Source organism: Oryx dammah, unplaced genomic scaffold (assembly GCF_014754425.2).
Source record: "Oryx dammah isolate SB20612 unplaced genomic scaffold, SCBI_Odam_1.1 HiC_scaffold_25, whole genome shotgun sequence".
Taxonomy (NCBI): domain Eukaryota; kingdom Metazoa; phylum Chordata; class Mammalia; order Artiodactyla; family Bovidae; genus Oryx; species Oryx dammah.
The window spans coordinates 73,653,287-73,672,561 of NW_024070209.1; the positions used below are offsets into that span (position 1 = coordinate 73,653,287).

General features: G+C 39.5%; 1 protein-coding gene across 8 annotated transcripts in view; it reads right to left on the reverse strand.

Annotated features, from left to right (window-relative positions):
• Nucleotides 1–5,161: 5,161 nt before the first annotated feature.
• The window catches only part of NCOA1 (nuclear receptor coactivator 1), a 220,965-nt gene continuing 206,851 nt past the window's right edge, over nt 5,162–19,275 (reverse strand). For 4 of the 8 annotated variants that reach the window (XM_040224482.1, XM_040224481.1, XM_040224478.1 and 1 more), the window contains 3 exons: nt 17,767–17,950; nt 11,381–11,470; nt 7,269–7,563 (listed from right to left, as the gene is read on the reverse strand). In XM_040224482.1, coding sequence (XP_040080416.1) covers nt 7,393–7,563; nt 11,381–11,470; nt 17,767–17,950 — 445 coding nt within the window. In that variant the 3' untranslated portion in view covers nt 7,269–7,392. Of the gene's footprint in view, nt 7,564–7,648; nt 7,706–11,380; nt 11,471–17,766; nt 17,951–19,275 lie in introns of all 8 variants that reach the window. The other 4 variants (XM_040224484.1, XM_040224486.1, XM_040224480.1 and 1 more) reach the window with 4 other exon arrangements.

Sequence of the window (19,275 nt, forward strand, 5' to 3'; positions counted from 1 at the left end):
GGCAGTTTAATCAATTAGCCTACCATGTAGAAGGCAGTGAGTGGGGGATGAAGGAGAGATGTGAACCTCTTTAGCAGTGAAGTTGCTCAGTCGTGTCAGACTCTTGGCGACCCCATGGGCTATAGCCTACCAGGCTCCTCTGTCCATGGGATTTTCCAGGCAATAGTCCTAGAGTGGATTGCCATTTCCTTCTCCAGGGGATCTTCCCAACCCAGGGTTCGAACCCGGGTCTCCTGCATTGTAGACAGACGCTTTACCGTCTAAGCCACCAGAAGGAGGCTCATAAGCTCACAATTTGGTGGAAGAGAGAAACATGTACCTATACCCAAGTGCCAAATGGAGGCCCCAACACTGCACAAGGCAGAACAGAATCTAATCTAAGTGTAGGGTCCAAGGAGGGCTTCATGGAAAGGGCACCTAAATTGAAGCCATGAAGGACGAGCAGCAGGAGAAAGCAGAAACATTACAGGCTGGGGAAAGAGAATGAATATGGCAATGGAAGTGGGAACACAACAAATCCAAGAATGAAGGCCAGATCAGTGTGGCAGGATCATCTGCTTAGGGACAGTGTAGAGGGTCATCAAGCTTAAATGGCAGATTTCAGATCATCTATAGGCAAGTTAGTCACTAACAGATTTTGAAGATTGTGTTAAAAGAGACTCCAGGGAGAAGTTGTGGGGAGGGGGGTGGGAGGGGGGTTCAGGTTTGGGAGCGCATGTACACCCGTGGTGGATTCATGTCAATGTATGGCAAAACCAATACAGAATTGTAAAGTAAAATAAAAAATAAATAAATTTTAAAAAAAAAGAGACTTCGGTGATGACTTTGAAGGATGAATGTAAAAGGCTTGAAGGTAGTTACTGTAGTCACCCCCAATGAAAACAGTCTAGAATTCAATCTGTGATCAATAGGCTTAGAAAGAAGATAGCTATGAGGCATTACAAAAGACAACTTTTTTACAATTCAGTTAATACGAGCAGGAGGAAGTTGCTGAAAATGACCACTAACAGAATGATGATGCAATTAATTCAGGTAGGGGATAAAGAAGCTATTTATCGGAAATAAGCTATTTGGTTTAGGGCTTAAGTTTGAGGTGCTGATGGGGGTGGGGGTGGAGGGAAGGCAAAGTGGAGATAGCATCCATCTACATGATAATGTTCACCAGTTGGAAATGAGGGACTGAATCTTGAAGAGAGATCTTGGCTAGAAGAGTGGACTTAAGATGCACTTTAATGTAAGCAGAACTGGGTTCAAGGGAAAAGATGAAATTGTTCAGAGAATACAGGGACTTGCTTGAGAACTATTTCCCTTCCACAAATTTAAAATACAAAAAAAAAAAAAAATCAGTATTTTAACACATTCAAAATTAGTGCCCAGATTTTATTTTCAAAACAGAAACTCCAACAAGCTTTGAAGGAATTTGAGTTCCTGAGAAAAACTTCGAATTCATTAGGATTCCCAGTTTTTATATGTCACTGTCTAAAGATGCTTTTAATAGTTGAATTGGGCAGTGGAAACAATGGCCAGTTTCATCACAAAGCCCAAGGATGGATTCTTGGGTCCAGCACTTATCAGCCACCTGATCATTTATCCAAGCTTCAGTTTCACCATTAGTAAGATGGTACTATGACCTACTCTCATTGCTTTGTAGGATTTTGAAGATCAAATGACATACTGTATGTGAATGTGCTGTACAAACTAAGAAATTGTTAGCACAAGAGTATTAGCGTAGCATATTGCCTGGCAGAGCAGAAGTGAAAGTATTTAACTGATTATAATCATCTCCATTACTAGGAAGGAGGGAACTTCAGGCAAATGTCTCTGTGCTTCCCACACTTCCTATCAGAGTGTCTGTACTGCAGCAGCTCATATAAAATGGTATTAATCCTAAAAACTCGGTCTAAGGTTTGTTTTATTCTGTACCTTAGGACCTCTGGGCACTGGAGTGGGAGGAAAACCTGATGGAATATGGAAATTATTCCTTTAGCATTTTAAGTCTTCTTTCCTCAAGCCAATGTCTCAGGTTGGCCACAGATACCCCTAGGCGTTGCTTAGTTCTGCTGGTGGCACAACCAACCAAAGTTCTGAGATAAGCACCAACCATTAGACCAGAGCTATCCTCCAACAATGAAGAAAGATTCAGAAGGATCAAGAGTGAAGGAAAAGTGAATGCTCCCGTGATCTGCTCCAAGAAGCCAAATTTCTTGGCTCACAAAAGGGATCCTCTGCCAGTCCTTTTACACCTGCCCCACAAGGGACCCACATTTTCCAAAGTTCTTTCACACTAAGGGAATGACACTGTCATTTCATGGAGCCTTCAAAGCGTCTCCCTGCAGTGCGGGAGACCCAGGTTCGATCCCTGGGTTGGGAAGATCCCCTGGAGAAGGAAATGGCAACCCACTCCAGTACTCTTGCCTGGAAAATTCCATGGACTGAGGAGCCTGGTAGGCTACAGTCCATGGGGTCGCAAAGAGTCGGACACGACTGAGCAACTTCACTCACTTCCTGTTAAGATACGCAGGGACAGAATGCCTCTCCCAAAGTGTGTCGTGACTCCTGCTGACTTCATGCTAAAGCTCACCCCATTTCAGACTTCCAAAGGGCAGGCTCTCTGCCTGCCTCCAGAGAACGGGGCTTGTTTGCAAAGCCTGTTTTTAAAAGCCATAAAATCTGCAGACCCTATATGAAGTCCTAAATCATATAGTCCAGAATAGTTCATCCAGAACTTGGAATTAAGAGTTGGTTTCAAGTCCCAGTTCCTGTGTGTGTGTGTGTGTGTTAGTTGTGTTGACTCTTTGAGACCCCATGGACTGAAGCCTGCCAGGCTCCTCTGTCCATCATCCAGAACTTGGAATTAAAAGAGTTGGTTTCAAGTTCCAGTTCCGGTGTGCACATGTTACTCAGTTGTGTCCGAGTCTGCAATCTCATGCACTGAAGCCTCCTAGGCTCCTCTGTCCATGGAATCTCCAGGCAAGAATACTGGAGTGGGTTGCCATGTTCTTCTCAGGGGATCTTCCCAACCCAGGGATCAAACCCACGTCTCCTGTATTGCAGTCAGATTCTTTTATGATCTTTCTCTTTACAACTTTCTCAGAGGACTGCAGAGGTTTAAATAAGACAATGTACCTAAAAAGTGCCTTAGAAATTGTTACAGTGCAAATTTATTTTCCCTGAATTTTTAGAATTATCATCAGCTCCAACAGACTGTGTAAAAGATATAAAAGCCTTAACTTCTGGCAGGATAGGGCTGTTATGGAAGAGACCTCAGCTACTGGCTGGCACAGTTTCCAAGAGAGGATCCGAAAGCCTAGTTCATATTCCTCCTGGAGCCAAAGGCTGATTTAAATTACTTTTCCTTCCACTGGCTGACATAACTCTAATAACATGTTTAAGAACTCAGAGCACTGGTTACCAATTGAAGAGTAGCTCTCTGGGGCTCTTTCCTGCCTCCCGGCCTTCCTTCATATATGCTATTTCTCAGAATTCTCAGGGTGCTCTTCACTGAGCTCCTTTCTCTGCATCCTGCAAACCTCACTTCAAATACCATTTCTTCCTCAAGGAACCTTCTCTGAGTCACCAGACAAGGTCTCACTCACAAAGCAACTTCTAACTCTCCTTTATACCGTGTGTGCATGCTCAGTTGCTTCAGTCATGTCTGACTCTTTGCGACCCTGTGAACCATAGCCTGCCAGAATTCTCTGTCCAGGGGATTTTCTAAGCAAGAATACTAGAGTGGGTGGGTTGCCATGCTCTCCAGGGGAATCTTCTCACCCAGGGATTGAACCTGTGTCTCTTATGTCTCATGCATTAGGAGGTGGGTTCTTTACCACTGGTGCCATCTGGGAAGCCCTTCCTTTATACCACTTTATCCAATTGTGATTATAACTATGCAAGTCCTGCAATGTGTATATATGCTCTGAGAGGGCAACGTTCACATCTGTCTGAATCCTTCCATATCCTTGTGCCTTGGATAAAGACAATAAAATGTGCTGAATGAGGCCAGAGCTTTGTGCTTCTTCAATCTTGTTAAGAGCTCTTGTGGCAATGAACATAAAGCATATAAAGAAAACTAATTTAGTGCTGCAGAAAGGGTTCTGGATGGAGGAATGCTTCCTTTGGCAGATTTCTCTAATAAAAAAAGAATTTATGGGCTTAATTAAATCATCAAGATTCTTTTCGGAGGAGCAGGAATGGTCAAGGATTGAGCTTGCCCTGAATTATTCACTGTATTCAAGTGGAGCAGCTCTTCTGGGAAGAGCAGTTAACGTCAACAAGGAAATCAGCATAACTTCCTATGTAAAGGGACGATGGTCCTTTCTTTCTCTTTGATTGGGAGGGCCCAGGAGACAGTTTCCAAGTGAGGAAACTACCTTAGGCAAAACGATACTTTGTTTAGGCAAGACGAAATTCTTCTATATCAACTGCACTTTTTCCTCAGTTGTTACTATTTGCTTTTCTAATGCCTTCCCACCCCTACCTTAAGATAAATTTAAATCAATGTTCAGCTTCATCTAAGAGAAATATCTTTTTTTTTCACCTTATCCTGACTTTTGGAAAAAAGGCTTTTCTCCTCCAAAAGTATGACTTCAGATAACAGCTACAAAATCTGTGTGTGGTTATGTGTGAGAGTATGTGTGTGACAGATCCCCTCTAAAATCACATTTGTGTACCCTCCTTACCCCACTGGCTCTGGGTGGCCAAGTGTTGGTAAATCTGGTTGCCTTAAAAACACACAAACAAGAAATAGGGCCTGATTTTCATAAAATGCTTTGCCAAGAAGGAGCCTCAAGTAAGCTTCAAAATCTGTGTAATAATAATGGTCTGTCTGTAAACACCAGTGACTGTGAGAAGGAGATTATCTTGTGGCCAGGCAGTGCTGCTTGGACCAGATTTCCTGGGTCAAGAAACAGCAGGACCACAGCACTTAATCATCAGACAAGTGGCCAGAGTTAGAACTTCCTCACAGCCTCCTATCATTGGGACCTTCTCAAATTTCACTGGGCTGGTTCTTATTAGGGTGACTCTGAGGAACTTTGGCTTCAGGGATCATTTTTTATTATCCTTTAATTATCATTAGTCATTTTGGGTTTTGACAATTTCTGCACGATGTAAGCTTCTTTTCCTCCCTGTAAAAGAAGAGGCAACTCATAGATTCAGTAGCTGGAAAAGTGAATTTCCTGTGGAATGACAGGAATTACATAGAAGCAAGCAATTTTATTTTCCTCAAATGTAGCAATAATTTTAATCTGTACATACATAAAACAAACAGTGCAATTATAAAACCTTGAAGGTGACATGCATACTTTAAGGTGCAGTTGGGATGGGGGAGGATGTTAGCATCTCCAATTTTCCTTACCGTTTTTGTTTTGTTTTTTAGTTCCTTATGCAAAAAGCACTGAGTCAGGAAACTTCATCTGGAATGCTGAAGTTAAAGGTGAACTTCCTGAAGTCTGCACGTCTAAGTATCACAAACAAAACAAATGACCTCCTAGAACAGTTTGAGAGGGAACAGAGTAATATGGCTGGGCTTTCAAGCTGGGAATGAATGAAAGCAGGGATGCATTTTTCTGAAAAACTAAAAGAATGTTTGTAACTGAGTGTCCTGTTTCTGTTTCATAGTTGCTACCCACTTGAGCCCTTCTATAAATCTTTTTATTCAGTATAGGTTCTGAATAGATGCTGTTCAATGTTACTTGTAACTAAGGGTGATGAGATGCAGAAAAGAGGACCTGGGAAAATGGCTTCTTCCTTGATGTCTGAGTCCGTGCTCCTCTTCCATTGTTAGTTCTTATGGCCTTTTCTCTGCCATGGAAGCAGAGGTAGCTGGTGCACAATGTCAGATGTTGTCATCGTTCACAGGCCCAGGGCGGGCAGTAAAGGCGAGGGAGGGGGGGTCTATCTTTGCTTCTTCCACAATCCCTTTCTCAGGCTTTCCTGGCCTTTCAGTTGGAACTTCGAGAACTAGAAAGTCAGTTCACTGGGTCCTTGACTCAGAGGCCAGGATGAGACAAGACGTGGTATAGTGACAAGACACAAAGGGAAGATATGGTACCAATTAGCCTCGGAGCAGGATAGAGAGATTTATATTTGCACTGATGAGAATTCAAATTCCCAAAGTCAATCTAAAAAAAAAAAATGAAGATTTTTCCTTTGAGTATTACTTTTTTCTCTGTACAAGTGGTCTGTGTACTTCTGGTGAGAATTCCTTGCACCACTCTCAAGTCAGCTGATCCCAGGGACACGCCGCAGCAGGAGGCGCTAGGCTCATCTGGAACGGCTCTTTCTGGCAGTGACATTTTGATTCGAAACCCAAAGTAAATCCATACGTGGCGTCATGGTTATTAAAATAATGAAATATTACTAGCCAAAGGTAACTGCAATTCAATCACTGTTATATTTCCACACACAGAAATTTAGAAAAATCAAGAGTATGATAATAAAAACCATAAAATTAAACAGAAGAAAATCAATTTCTACAAAAAATCATATATATGTACAGTGAGATTTAAAGGGAAAAATAAGCTACTTGAATCATAAATTTAATTTTATTTTAAATAACTTTAGCTAACCTCAGCTGTTAATACAATAAAAGCAGAAAGAACAGGCTGCCTTTTTTTTCTTCCAGATTTAAATCAGAGAATTGTATCTACAATAATTGACATAACTCACTTCTTGTCCTTCACCCATCTCATCAAAAATTATTGCATTTTCCCCCAAAATTGTATTTTTTTTGGATTCCTCTGTGAATATACTCATTTCGTCCTCATTCCTGGAGGCATCTTGGTTTAAATCCATCTTTTAAAAAAGGAGAAGGGGTACATATGTGGAGGCAAAATATTCTCTCGAAGCCAACAGATACAGAGTTGCTAGAAGAAGCTGATTGTACACACAAGCTGCCTGGTTGGGAAGGGGAGGGCTGCTGATTCAGAGACGTGTGACAGCCTTTGGTGCACGGACACAGGCCAAGCCCCACCGGGCCCTTCTTCCTGGCAGGGTCAGGACTGAGCCAGCTGAAGTGGGGCTGCATCTTCCCCTTAGAACTTGTCCTTCTGCTTCTCCTCCAAAAGTCTTCATCCAGATAAGAAGCCAATGACTGATTACAAAAATAAGAATAATTAAATTTGGCTCAAGAGAGAGATTGTCCAACTGTTCTGCCTTGTTATTTTATCAATATCCAAGGCCTTTACAAAGAAAGAAACAAAAACATCTCTCAATCTCCCAACAAAAGTGAACTTTTTTCTTTTTTTTTTTTTCTTTTTTTTTTTTTGCTCCAAATGCTAGGACCTGAAGAATGGCTGCAGATTGAGATATCAAAAATCTCAGAAAAATATATAATATATTTGTATATCTCTGTAGGTCTATTATTTAAATTTCACATTCCTTTAAAAGTGGTTATTCAGTCAGTAGCTGCTGAAGGAGGCTCTTCTGCTGGGCCTGGGGGGTCTGTGGTCCTGCCGTGGGTTTTTGAGCTCCCAGTGGACCAGGCTGGTTCAGGTAAGGGTCCCCGCCTACCAGATTCACTGTACACTGGACGTCAGCAAACACCTGAACCTGTTGCACCTGCTGGAACACAAATAAAAGATGTGTTTAGACAGAAGGGTCTGCCCCCCCGGCTTATGAGTGGGTACTACTTGAAGTGGAAACTCACTAGAGCATTCCTCTAGTCTGTAGTCACCACAGAGAAGAACTCTTCTGTCTTCTTGTCCTACAAAAAGAAAATCGCTGCACTCATTTTGCTCAGGGTTCTGGAAAGTTCACACTTTAAAAATAAAATCAAAATTGGAATGGTCAAGCCTCCTACAGGGTTGCCATCAATACTGAAAATGAGCATCATTGCTAATATTGCCAAGATTGGGAAAAGCCCAGTTTCAGTCTGGGTATCCAGTGGTGGGTTTAAAAAATAGGCATATTATTTGGAAAACTGGTTATAAAAGCATTCCATGGATGACTTTAGGAGGGTAAAAAAAAATCTTTATGATGTTAGAAAATTAAGGGCTTTAACCCAGTATTAGCAAAATAAAAACCACCACAACTCAGTAACAGGACATGAGTATTACTAAAATTAATGTCCAGAGGATTTGTGTAGTATCTAATATACTATTACATAGCTTCTTTACATATTACCTTTAGAATTACAGCAAAATATTAGTAGAACAATTTTATACTTAACTTATTTTTCCTGATAGTCCATCCAAATGCATGAGCTGAAAATAACACTAAACTACTAGCTGAGAACAGTGTGAATTTTCCCTTTAACTATCAGGTTGGCCAAAAAGTTCATTCCGGTTTTTCCGTAAGAGCTTAATACTTTCAGTAATAATGCACGTATTCCTTTGAAAAGTCTAAGGTTACATAGTTTTAACATTTTCTATCAGGAAAACAAAGCCAGAGTTAGTCTTCACCAACCAGCCTTATTATTAGAAAGTCGTTTGTAGAACTGATGAGGCCAGTATCACACTTGTGAATGTTCCAGACCAACAGTAGAGATGCCTTCTAAGGCATCCAAAGCGTCTATTTGTCTCTGCAATTGGCAAACTTGTGCGTGTTTAATAGGTTCAGGAAGTATTTTAGATTAGTGATAAGATTTTTTTGGGGGGTCTTTCATTACTAAATTCATGCCAATCATACTCAGCATTTCTGAAAACTTTTCTATCCTAACTGAATAAAAGCTGCTTTCCATCAACCTTAACAGGCCAACTGTCAAATCTCCTAACTATCCAATTTCTTCATCAGTCTAATGCCTGATGTTTTCTCCTCACGATTCACCTGATGCATTTTCACCTCTACTCCACTCTCTTGGATAACACTGATGGTTTCTGAGCCAAGTGTTTTTGTGTCTGATAAATTAAATCTCTATGTACATTAGTGTCATTTCTCTCCTCATCCTCCTCTCTCCCCCAGTTTCCCAAACTTTGCTTCTTGTTCCTATAGGCTCCCATTTGGCTTTCTTCTTTTTCGGGGCTCTTTCTTGTGTACCTAACATACACTAGCTCTCTGAGTCTGTTTTGTAGCTGCCTCTGTGCCCTCCACCCACCATTGTTCTCTGTAATTTCTCATTCCTACTCTTCTCCCTCTAGAGCTCCAACCTTGGCCTTCATCTGTCTCTGTGTTAACAATTCCCCTGTGTTCCTGTTCTCTCCTTTTCCCCATCCCAGCTCTCCGAATGCAGAGAGCCTTGAATCCTCCCCTAGTCCTTCTCTCCTATTTCTTTCCTTTCTCCTTTTCTGTACAATTATCTTTATACTTCTATCTAACTCACTCCCCAGCTTTCGTCTGGCAAGTACAAAAACATTAGAGCAAATAGAGATTTCATGATGAGCCACTATAGAAAGAAGATTTTGCTACTGAGATTTAACATAAACACAAACTACAGTGCATTTAGGCAATGGCTGATTAAAAAAAAATAACACAGAATTTTGTTTATATGTTTCAACATATGAAATACATAAGGTGTTTGTGCCTCTAAACTCAAAAAAATTGTTGATAAAGGCATGATAAAACAAATGTGAGAAAATTCTGCTCCTTTAAAAAGAATGTTATATTAAAAAAGATCACCTACTTAGAACTTTTAAAAATTGAAAAAATTAAACCAAACTCCCAAAAGTACATATTTCAGCCTTTTTGAATTATTACGTAATCATGGTGCCTCAGACCAGATCTCAAAGGACTTCTGATACTGCTATACCTTCACAGACAGGCAAAGCAATACACAAACAAAGCTTAGATTTGCCAGGTGAGAGGGGTAATGTGAGAGCTGAGTCCCAGCCTCTTAAGATCTTCTGACGAAGTTTCTACTTCAATTCAAATACTGTCCCAGGACTTAGGAACTTTGAAACTCAGGTGTTTTGTCTTAAGTAATTTGTTGAGTTACCCCAGTATATGTCTCTGTAAGTATGAGATTTTTAAAAAACTTCTAGTGAATGAAGACCTCAATTCCCCCAGCACAAAAGCCTCTCTTCACACAGCACACAGGACTCAGATCCTATTTCCTGAGGCTCCAACTATGAACACAGTTCCCTAACGGGTTTTCCTCTTTCAGAGCTGGCTGCCCAGTGCTCTTCCTCTTCCCCTTCTCCCCCTTAAGATGAAGCCTAAACTAGGTCTCTCATCACTGTTCCCCTTCAGGAATGATGCCCCACTCGCAGGACTGAATTTGAATCCCTTGGAGTTTAGCATTCAAGGCCCTTGAAAATTTGCCCCAACCTACTCTCCCATTTTTAGTTCCAATGAATTCTTATTACAAAGCCTTTATTCTTATTGGATGGGTTCCCAGGACTATGTGATATTACTGTTTCCCTGTCTCTGTGCCCTCTAACTTCCAATCCCCTGGACTTTCAAGCTCACCTCTTTCCCCAGCCTCCAAAACCCACAATACCTTTCTACTCACTTGCCCTGCTAACTGTCCTTCAAGGCCCAGTTCAGTCTCATCTCCCATATAAATGCTCTTCTGACCATCTCCACAACGTCTCCTTTCTTTGAATGCTTATGGGTCTTGTTACTTGTAATCAATTTGCATTTGCCTTCTTTGGTTATGTAATAATTCATGTGCATATGTCTGTATGTTTTATCAGATCCTAAGTGGTATGGCAGAAAGTGCATGAACTTTGGTGTTGGAAAGACCTGGGTTTGAACCTCAGCTCTGCCACTTTCTTTCCTGTGACTTACACAGTCAAATCTCCTCAGGTTCTGTTTCTTCATCTATGTGAGAAAAAAGGAAAACTGACTCCTTCATAGAGTTATAGTGATGCTTACATGAGACGAAGCCCACAGTGCCTAACACAATGCCTGGCAAATCACAGCTTTCTTTCCTCACATCTTACCACAGTTCACCTCAAGAGCAAACATGGCTCATGTTTCTTTGTTCATGTTTCCTCCACCTTCGCATAAGGCCTATATACTTTTCAAAAATCTTAATTTATGTTAATACAGGAAAGTGGCCACCCCTGTTATTTGTATTGCTCTGAAACAAACTTCTAAAAAGAGGCAGAGTCCACAACATGCATTCTGTTTTGCCTGAATTTATTGAGCTCTTTTGAGGTATTTGGATTACACACAAGTTTTAGCACTGTGTTTACTTACAAATAGCAATTAGTGGTCACCATTTGTGATCCCTTATCCTGACATTTAATATTGATTAAACATTCTGAAAGCGTAACTCATTTAACCCTCTCATAATCCTATGAGCAGATTAGTTCTGCTGGTTACACAGCAACTCAGGAAAGTTCCCTAACACCCCTAGGATGACATGGCTAACAGCAGAGCCAGGACTCACACCCAGTTCTGACTTTCAAGGTCCGGCTCTCAACCATGATGCTATACAAAGTTTCCTGTGTATCTAGATAAAATTTGACAGCTCTGGGCTTAGAATTGTCTTACTGACCTGGGTTCCATCTGCTTCTGTTTTGAGAAGGTCAGTGGATGAGAGCTGGTTGCAGTAGAGGCCTGTGTGTCTCAGTGCTGGATCATTTATCTATTAAAGGAAGTATAAGACCAAATTATAAGCTAGTTGTTTAAGCTGAAGACCAAATTCCTCAATGAGGAACAATCTCACTGACAGAAAAGTAATGGAAGAGAGCAGGAATAACAAGCTTAGCAATTTACTGTGTTGTCAGAAGTCAGGACAGTGGTTCCCTTCATAGGAGGAGAGAGAGATGTAAGGGAGTGTGTAAGGGGAGAACCTCTGGGGTGCTGCTGGTAATGTTCTGTTTCTTGATCAAGGTGACAGTTATAAAGGTGTGTTCAGAGTATGAAATTCATCTAGTTGTATACTCTTCTTTATATTCTTATATATGATAACTTTAATAAGTTAATTCAACACTCACAAAAGTTAATTAGCAAAACACTTCCACTGCCAGGCAAGATTCAGTAACAGGGATCAGATTTATCCTCTGCCTGAATCAACTAAAAAATTGGACAAAAATGTGTGAAACGAACACATTCAAGACCCTGGACAAAGGCAATGAAGGAAAGTTGTTCCTAAGGACTGGGAAACAATTGAGGTGAGTCCTACCATGATCCCCGCCTACTGCCTAAAGAGAATTTGAGGACAGTACGAGGATAAGGAACCAGACAATGCCTGGCAGTCTCACTGAGATGAGAGGATATAGCTAGAACTTATAGAGCAGAATATCAGATGAGAGAGTACACAGAGAGAAAACCCTAAAGATCTGCAGAGAGTCCCCACAAGTCTGCAGTTTAGTACTGATCAGTTGATTAATGGATCCATTAATGATTAATGGATCTTAGGGAACTACCCAAAGCAGAGGAAAGATTCATCTGAAAAGATGTACATGGAATAATTCTCAAAGATCACACAGAGTTGGGAATAGGTTCTGATCCCACCAGCCAGAATGAAAAACATCATAATTCAGGTAGTATCAGGTAGTGTACTAGAATGGTTTTGCTGCAGTGGTAGGGTAAAATTACCCTATACTAAATACTGTTCTAGTTCTACTAAACAAAAAAGCAAGACCTGAAAAAAATTCAAAGTATTTATTTCCAGGTAATTTAAACATTTCCCAAAACAAACCTCAATATTTATAGGAACATAAACAAGGTAAACTACCCCAGGCATCCTAGCAGCGCAAAGAAATAGAGGAAAACAACAGAATGGGAAAGACTAGAGATCTCTTCAAGAAAATTAGAGATACCAAGGGAACATTTCATGCAAAGATGGGCTCAATAAAGGACAGAAATGGTAATGGACCTAACAGAAGCAGAAGATATTAAGAAGAAGTGGCAAGAATACACAGAAAGAACTGTACGAAAAAGATCTTCAGGACCAAGATAATCATGATGGTATGATCACTCACCTAGAGCCAGACGTCCTGGAATGTGAAGTCAAGTGGGCCTTAGAAAGCATCACTATGAACAAAGCTAGTGGAGGTGATGGAATTCCAGTTGAGCTATTTCAAATCCTGAAAGATGATGCTGTGAAAGTGCTGCACTCAATATGCCAGCAAATTTGGAAGACTCAGCAGTGGCCATAGGACTGGAAAAGGTCAGTTTTCATTACAATTCCAAAGAAAGGCAATGCCAAAGAATGCTCAAACTACCGCACAATTGCACTCATCTCACATGCTAGTAAGGTAATGCTCAAAATTCTCCAAGCCAGGCTTCAGCAATACGTGAACTGTGAACTTCCTGATGTTCAAGCTGGCTTTAGAAAAGGCAGAGGAACCAGAGATCAAATTGCCAACATCCACTGGATCATCGAAAAAGCAAGAGAGTTCCAGAAAAACATCTATTTCTGCTTTATTGACTATGCCAAAGCCATTGACTGTGGATCACAATAAATTGTGGAAAATTCTGAAAGAGATGGGAATACCAGACCACCTGACCTGCCTCTTGAGAAACCTGTATGCAGGTCAGGAAGCAACAGTTAGAACTGGACATGGAACAACAGACTGGTTCCAAATAGGAAAAGGAGTATGTCAAGGCTGTATATTGTCACCCTGCTTATTTAACTTACATGCAGAGTACATCATGAGAAACGCTGGACTGGAAGAAACACAAGCTGGAATCAAGATTGCTGGGAGAAATATCAATCACCTCAGATATGCAGATGACACCACCCTTATGGCAGAAAGTGAAGAGGAACTCAAAAGCCTCTTGATGAAAGTGAAACAGGAGAGTGAAAAAGTTGGCTTAAAGCTCAACATTCAGGAAACGAAGATCATGGCATCTGGCCCCATCCCTTCATGGGAAATAGATGGGGTAACAGTGGAAATAGTGTCAGACTTTATTTTTTGGGGCTCCAAAATCACTGCAGATGGTGACTGCAGCCATTAAATTAAAAGACGCTTACTCCTTGGAAGAAAATTTATGACCAATCTAGATAGCATATTCAAAAGCAGAGACATTACTTTGCCAACAAAGGTCCATCTAGTCAAGGCTATGGTTTTTCCAGTGGTCATGTATGGATGTGAGAGTTGGACTGTGAAGAAAGCTGAGTGCCGAAGAATCAATGCTTGTGAACTGTGGTGTTGGAGAAGACTCTTGAGAGTCCCTTGGACTGCAAGGACATCCAACCAGTCCATGCTAAAAGAGATCAGTCCTGAGTGTTCTTTGGAAGGACTGATGCTAAAGCTGAAACTCCAATACTTTGGCCACCTCATGCGAAGAGTTAACTCATTGGAAAAGACTCTGATGCTGGGAGGGATTGGGGGCAGGAGGAGAAGGGGACGATAGAGGATGAGATGGCTGGATGGCATCACCGACTCGATGGACATGAGTTTGAGTGAACTCCAGGAGTTGGTAATGGACAAGGAGGCCTGGCGTGCTGCAATTCATGGGGTTGCAAAGAGTCGGACACGACTGAGCAACTGAACTGACTAACTGAACTGAACTGAAACAAGGTAAAATTCGCATGTCTGGCACCCAATAAAAAATTACCCGGTGTGCAAAGTAGCAGACTCTGACATAATCATACCAATGTTTTCTTAGGTCAGTCTTCCAAGATAATAGAAATAAAAGCAAAAATAAACAAACAGGAGTTAATCAAATTGTAAGTTTTTGTACAGTAAAGGAAACTATAAACAAAATTAAAAGACAACCTATGGACTGGAAGAAAAATGTCTGCAAATGATGTAATTGACAAAGGCTTAATTTCCAAAATATACAAACAGTTTACACAAGTCAATAACAAAAACCAAATAACCAAATCGAATAATGGGCAGAAGACCTAAACAGATGTTTCTCCAAAGAAGACATACAGATGGCCAACAGTTACATGAAAAGATGTTCATCGATGCTGATGATGAGAAAAACGCAAATCAAAACTACAATGAGGGGCCTTCCCTGGCAGTCCAGTGGTTAAGACTCTGTTCTTCCACTGCAGAGGGCATAAGTTTGATCCCTGATCAGGGAACTAAGATCCTGCATGCCACATACCGCAGCCAACCCCCCAGAAAAACAACAAAAAAACAACTACAATGAAGTACCACCTCACACTGGTCAGAATGGCCATCATTAAGCAGTCTACAAGTAATAAATGCTGAAGAGGGTGTGCAGAGAAAAGAGAACCCTCTTGCACTGTTGGTGGGAACATAGATTGGTAGAGAATAGGTTTGTGGTTGCTCAGAGGGTAAGGGGGTAGGGGAGAGAAGGACTGGGAGTCTGGGATCAGCAGATGCAAATCATTATGCATAGGATGGATAAAGAACAAGGTCTTACTGTGTAGCGCAGGAGATTACATTAAATAAACCGTGATAAACCCTAATGGAAATAAAAAGAAAGTAGCAAGAAAATGATCCATAATTTAGCGAAAAAAAAATCAGTCAGCTGAAACCAATTCCCAAATAATGCAGATGCTAGAAGTGACAAGCAAGACTATTAACAGTTATAATAACCATATTCCATATATTCAAGAAAACAGCAGAAATACTGAACATGTTAGAGATATGGAAGATATAAAAGGGGTTCAAAGTGAACTTCTAGAGATGAAAACAGCAACGTCTGAGATAAAAAATATACTAGATAAAATTGACAGATCAGCTATTGCAAAAGAAAAAAATAGTGAATCTGACATTATAGCAATACAAGTTATCCAAAATGAAACACATAGAAAAAAAATGACTGGCCTCATATTCCCTTAAAATCTCCAAACCCAGAGAATCATTCAGCTGTGGGGTAACTTCAGATGGCCTACAATATGTGTAATTAAAGTCTCTGAAGGAGAGGAGGCGGGTGGTGACAAAAAAAAAAAAAAAGCTGAAGAAATAATGGCCCATACTTTTCCAGATTTGATGAAAATTATATACCTGAAGATTACTGAACCCAAACCCAAGCAGAGAACTATGAATAAAATCACATTGAGGCATGTCATAATCAAATTATCTAAAACCAGTGATAAAGAGAGTAACTCTTAGAAGTACCTAGAAAGGGAAAAAGATCAATCATGTCCAAAGGAACAAAAATAAAAGTGATAGCAGATACCTTATCAGAAATACAGTGGAGCAATGTCTTTAAGTACTGAAAACTACCAACCTAGAATTCAGGGAAAAGAATTTTCAAAGATGAAGGTGAAACAACATCTTTTCAGACACATGAAAGCTGAAAGAATTCCCCACCAGCAGACCTGTACTATAAAAAATGTTAAATGAAGATCTTCTGGTGGAAGGAGAATGATACCAGATGGAAATATGGATCTACAGCAAGGAATGAAGAACACCAGAAATAACTACATGAGGAAATATAAAAATTACCTACTTAAACCTTAAAAAATATAATTTTTAAGTTTTTCAGTAAAAAAGTACTAACAACATATTGTAGGGTATATAACATATATATGGTAATGTTCTGACATGACAGACATGATATGTATGACAACAACAGCATAGGAAGGGAGAAATGGAAATAAACTGATGTGAGATTTTTGTATTTATATGAGATGATATAATTGCATTTGAAGGCAGATGGTGACAAAGATGTATACTATAAACTCTAAAGCAACCACTAAAACAACAGGAATTATTTATAGCTAATAAAGCAACAAAGGAGTTACACTAAAAAAGACAAGATGGGAGAAAGAAAAGATGAGAGATTTAAATCTTCAATATCAACATCAATAATCACATTAAATATAAATGATCTAGCTACTCTAGGTAAAAGGCAGAGATTGTTAAACTGAATAAAAAAGCAAGACCCAACTATATAAGAAATACATTTTAAATGTAATATTCTTTTACCTAATTCATTATATTTTTTATTACTTTGTCTTAATATACAAGAGACAATGAATAACTCTAATAACTGAAAAACAATAACATAATAACAAGGACAAGAAACAATACTATTTAGTTCTTATATTCTGTTATAACATCACTAGGTTGTTTGTTTTTTTTTTCCCTGCTAACTTCTCTGGACAATGGGAATTAAAAAAAAATATATTCAAATCAAAAAGGAATTCTAAAGAAAAGGTAATTAGTGTTTACATGTTTTTACGACTTACTATAAATTATGGCTATATGGCTACAGTATAGTCGCCATAGTCTACTTTGTGGTTGCTGATAGAATAGTAATTACAGAGAGTTACCCAAAGATCTTAAATATCACTTTGAACTTAATCATTCATTCCTTAAAAGTCTTTAGGAGGCTCCAAGATTAACTGGACATTTAGATGGCCTGCAACACCTCCTAAAAAGTTTACTACATAAACTCTGCTCTAAATAGAATATAAACATCCCCTTAACATTCATTAGATTTTTCATCTTGAATATTCTTTTCTATTTCTTCCTTTAGGCAAATTTTCCGTGAAGACTTTCCTAATCAGACCCTTTTTCTTTTAAACCCTCTGTGGTTAATTGTATATACCCCTAATCTGACAGAAATATATCTTCTACAAAACTGTTTTGTCCCATTATTCAACTAACCTTTTGCTCAGGTTGTACCTTCCCAACTTGTTAATACTGTCTCCCACAGAGCTAACTTTGTATATAGTAAGTACTGAGTTTGTTGAATTGAAAGGTAAAAATGAAGAAAATATGTTCAGAATAGAAAGGGTACGTTCCAATCAATGTATTATACATGTATTATTTTATAATAAGTCTAAAACAATAAAATGTCATGAGACTTAAATTTTACATGATCTGTCAAAATTATCTTAATAAATAGTAATTATCAAAAGATAGGGAAAGAAAAAGAAGTTTGGTTACTTTGGCCAAGTATGAACATAACTGATATTCTTTGGAATAATGAATTGCAATGTGGTGTGATATAGAGCTGGGTGTGTGTATGGGTAGCAAGTGTGCCAGCTGTGCCACTTACCTGCTCAGGGCACACAGTGTTCATTCCTGGCATCTGCAAAGAGCTCATCTGCATCTGGCCCATCATTGGGTTCATGTTCTGAACATTTGTGTTTCCACCTGCCATGGACACGGTGATGCTCATATTGTTGTACACTCCTGGCTGTGCAGGCGTGGGCTGGTTCTGTATAGCTTGACTGAATACACTGTTAACTCAAAAAGAATCTCAATTACATCCACTGATCATGAATATGGGGATAATATGACTGGACTCTTTATCTAAATTATCAGATACAGGATTCCAAAGAAAAGAATTTACATTCTTAACTTATATGTAAGACTTTATATTATTACAATATATAAAAACTAAGAACCATTCAGATGCACTCTGAACTCTATCCAAAGGGTTTAATAACTAAAAATACCTCATTTTGTTACAATTATCTGGCCCAGTATCAGAGTTGTTAAGCTTCAATTATCTGAATAACCAAGAGAGTTTTCCACTTAAGTAAATCTTGCAGATAACTGAAGTTTACCAATTTAATCATCAAAATAATTCTAAAATTTATTACATTATTTTATCTTCTTAAACAGAGAATATCCTTTTTAAGCCAAGTCCCTTGCATATGTATCAATCTTCAATAAATATTCACGGAATAAATTAACAAATGAATGAATGATTCAAAGGTAACATTCTTATACTGTGATTGGGTATATCTTATACTGTGATTGGGTATATATCCTTAGACTTAAAACTTGAGGGGAGTGATAGTATTTTGTTTCATTTATTCCTTGTCTCTAGTTAACAAGTGATACACAGCCGCAGGCACTCAGTAAATATCTCATGAATGAATAATTGGGGACATGGGTTATTAGTGCTGTCAACTGATCAAGTTCAGATTGCTGTTATTGGTAGATTTTACTGTATTTATGGGGCTTCCCAGGTGACGCCTCAATGCAGGAGACATAGAGACGAGGGTTTGATCCCTGGGTCAGGAAGATTCCCTGGAGAAGGCCACGGCAAACTATTCTGGTATTCTTGCCTGAGAATCCCACGGACAGAGGAGCCTGGCAGGCTACAGTCCATAGGGTTGCAAAGAGTCAGATGTGATTGAAGCGACTTGACATACACTCACTGCATCTATACCAATGGTTTTTGAAGTGTAGTCCAGAGACCATCTGCAAGAGAATTCCCTGGTCTTCACTGAAAATTGAGACTCTCAGACCTTACCCCATCCTAGTGAATTATATTTTCTGGGGGTAGGTATGGAAAAGCATTTCTAACAACTTCAGTTCAGTTGCTCAGTCATTCCCGACTCTTTGTGACCCCATGAACTGCAGCACGCCAGGCCTCCCTGTCCATCACCAACTCCTGGAGTCCATCCAAATCCATGTCCATCAAGTCAAAAATGCACATTAAAATTCAAAAGCCTTTATTCAGTGTCCTACTGCTTACTGTCACTTCTCAAGGTTTCAGCTTCTGGCCTCTTTCAATATGCTATAAACTAAGAGGAAATCAGAAGTGTATAAC